Source organism: Trypanosoma equiperdum, assembly GCF_001457755.1.
Source record: "Trypanosoma equiperdum strain OVI genome assembly, contig: ctg_1471, whole genome shotgun sequence".
Classification (NCBI taxonomy): domain Eukaryota; phylum Euglenozoa; class Kinetoplastea; order Trypanosomatida; family Trypanosomatidae; genus Trypanosoma; species Trypanosoma equiperdum.
The window spans coordinates 816-3,033 of NW_027123473.1; the positions used below are offsets into that span (position 1 = coordinate 816).

Consider the following 2,218-nt stretch of genomic DNA (forward strand, 5'->3'; position numbering starts at 1 on the left):
TTCCTATTATTTAATTTGCACGCTTCTACCAGCGCAACGTTCCATCACCCTATGCTCAGAAGGAAATCTCACTGGAGAATGTTAGCCGCTACCGTGTGGGAATTCAATCTTGTTAAGTAAATACGGGGGTGAAGTACGGTCAACTAAGACGGTGGCGTCGTCCCTGCTACCGAAAAGCCTTCAGCAAGCAGCAACTATCAAGTCATGCTTTGTAACACAGAGATATAAAGTCAACACAAACAGTGCCACGCAAAGATTCAACTCCACAGAACTAATGCTTAAATAGATGCATTTATTCAAATAACGTTTTCTGTATAGTCACTAAAGTTAATCAAATGTGGGTAACTTTATTAATCGCTACAACTATCTACCTACAGTATGCGTCAGGCGCCAGTGGAAATGTAAACGGAGCCGAATTCAATGTGTTATGCGATATTGTGAATATGCTAAAGGAGGAGAAGATTGGAGAACCAAAAGCTGACACTTTATACTCGCTGACTGAAACTTCCCGACAGGAAATAAACAGGATTTTCATTATGACATCAAACGACACCTATTTCCAAGCAGGTCCCGTGCCGATTTCCAGAAAAGACACAGAAAAACCAGCGGACAAACAACAGAGAATAAACGAATGGAAGGCAAAAAGGCAAAGCTGGGAAGGGGAACTGTCAGCTGGGCCTGGATCGCCGCCGAAGTACAGACGCAAGGAAAGGAACGAGATTCACGAAGCAACAGCACATAAGCGAGAAAGCATATACAAGCTAGCATCAGAAGCTGACGCTGCGATAGCCTCAGCAAACGCGCAGCTGACAACAAGCGTCGAGGAAATCAAGAAAGAAACAAGGGAAGCATTACTTGGTGGAACTAGAAGCGGCAAGGGACCGATGCCGGCAGCGGAAGACAAAGTGTTCAAAGCAGACTACACAACGCAGTGCACAGGGACGGCCGGCCCGGGCACATCGTTAGCTGGTGACCTGGTGTGTCTCTGCGGTGTCGGGTCGTCGTCAGCAGCGGGCACGCTAAAAATGTGCACAACAGCAACAGTCACGAGCTACACCGACAACCACGACAGCGGCACAAACGCCTTAAAGATTTACAGCAACATTGACTCGATATGCGCCAAACACTACGGCACTGAAGAACTATCGGAGGCTACCATAACAGCAGCGATAAACGGGCTCAAAAGTTTGCTGGGACGGCATTCACTAACGGGCGCGACCCACAACGGAGCCTACGATTACGGAAAAGGGGAGACCAGCGGCAATACATGCCTTTGCCCAGCGTAGACTCCAAGTCGTGCGTAAACTATGCGGCTGCGGTAGCAGACGGCGGCGGTAAAAAACTTGCTCAAGTAATTGCATGGCTAGGACACCTGGAGGCAGCGCGCAACAAGTTACAAACACGAACCAACTTGGTTCAAACAAAAACAGCACAACAAAAAAGGCTAACAGCTCTCAGCGACATGATGCAAGCATTGTATGCTGAAGCTTTGCATACGGAAAAGCCAAACCAAGTCGTACGAACTGTGCCACCACCCACAGAAAAATCTGGGATACAGTGTCTAAAAAAAATAAAATAGAGGGAGAATGCCCAAGCGAGCACTGCGACTATGACACAGCAAAAAAAAGGAATGCAAACCTAAAGCAGGAGCAGAAACCCCAGCAGCAGAAACAGGAGATGGATCTGCAGGCGCTATAAAAGATAAGTGCAGTGAGGCCAAAACCTCCTGAGGACTGCGAAAAAGTGACAGGAACCAAACCTGAATGCAAAAATGCCGTTTGCGGATGGATCACTTATATTGATGGAAAGGGTAAAATTGAGCCAGCTTGCCGCTCTTCCAGTTTTCTCCTCAATAAGAAACTTGATATGATTATAACTGCTGTTGTGGAATTTCTATTTTAAGAATTTCGTGAGTCATTTTTCAAACTTATTGTTTAAAGATAATCAGATATATTTTAACACTTTTGTAAAAAGTTTCCCATATGTTGAAATTTTTGAGAATGTATAATTTCGGTATGATAGTGACACATGGGTGGAAAGCAGTATTGTTATAGGGTATGAAAGATGAGTGCTATTCTGAAATTTTTCGAATCGAATTTCCTTGTTTATTTCATGAATATTGGGAGTAAATTAGTGTTATAATAACAACAGTAAGAATAAAAATTATCATTATAATAAAAAAAGTATGAGTGTGTGTATACGAATATTATAATAAGAG

The 2,218-nt window shown here is 43.8% G+C and overlaps 1 pseudogene across 1 annotated transcript; it reads left to right on the forward strand.

Moving 5' to 3' along the window:
- Positions 1–374: 374 nt before the first annotated feature.
- Positions 375–1,881, forward strand: TEOVI_000555000:pseudogene (annotated as a pseudogene). The gene is given in 5 exon segments: positions 375–1,271; positions 1,274–1,561; positions 1,564–1,653; positions 1,656–1,727; positions 1,729–1,881. Coding segments are annotated over 5 exon segments (1,500 nt in total).
- The last annotated feature ends 337 nt before the right edge of the window (positions 1,882–2,218 follow it).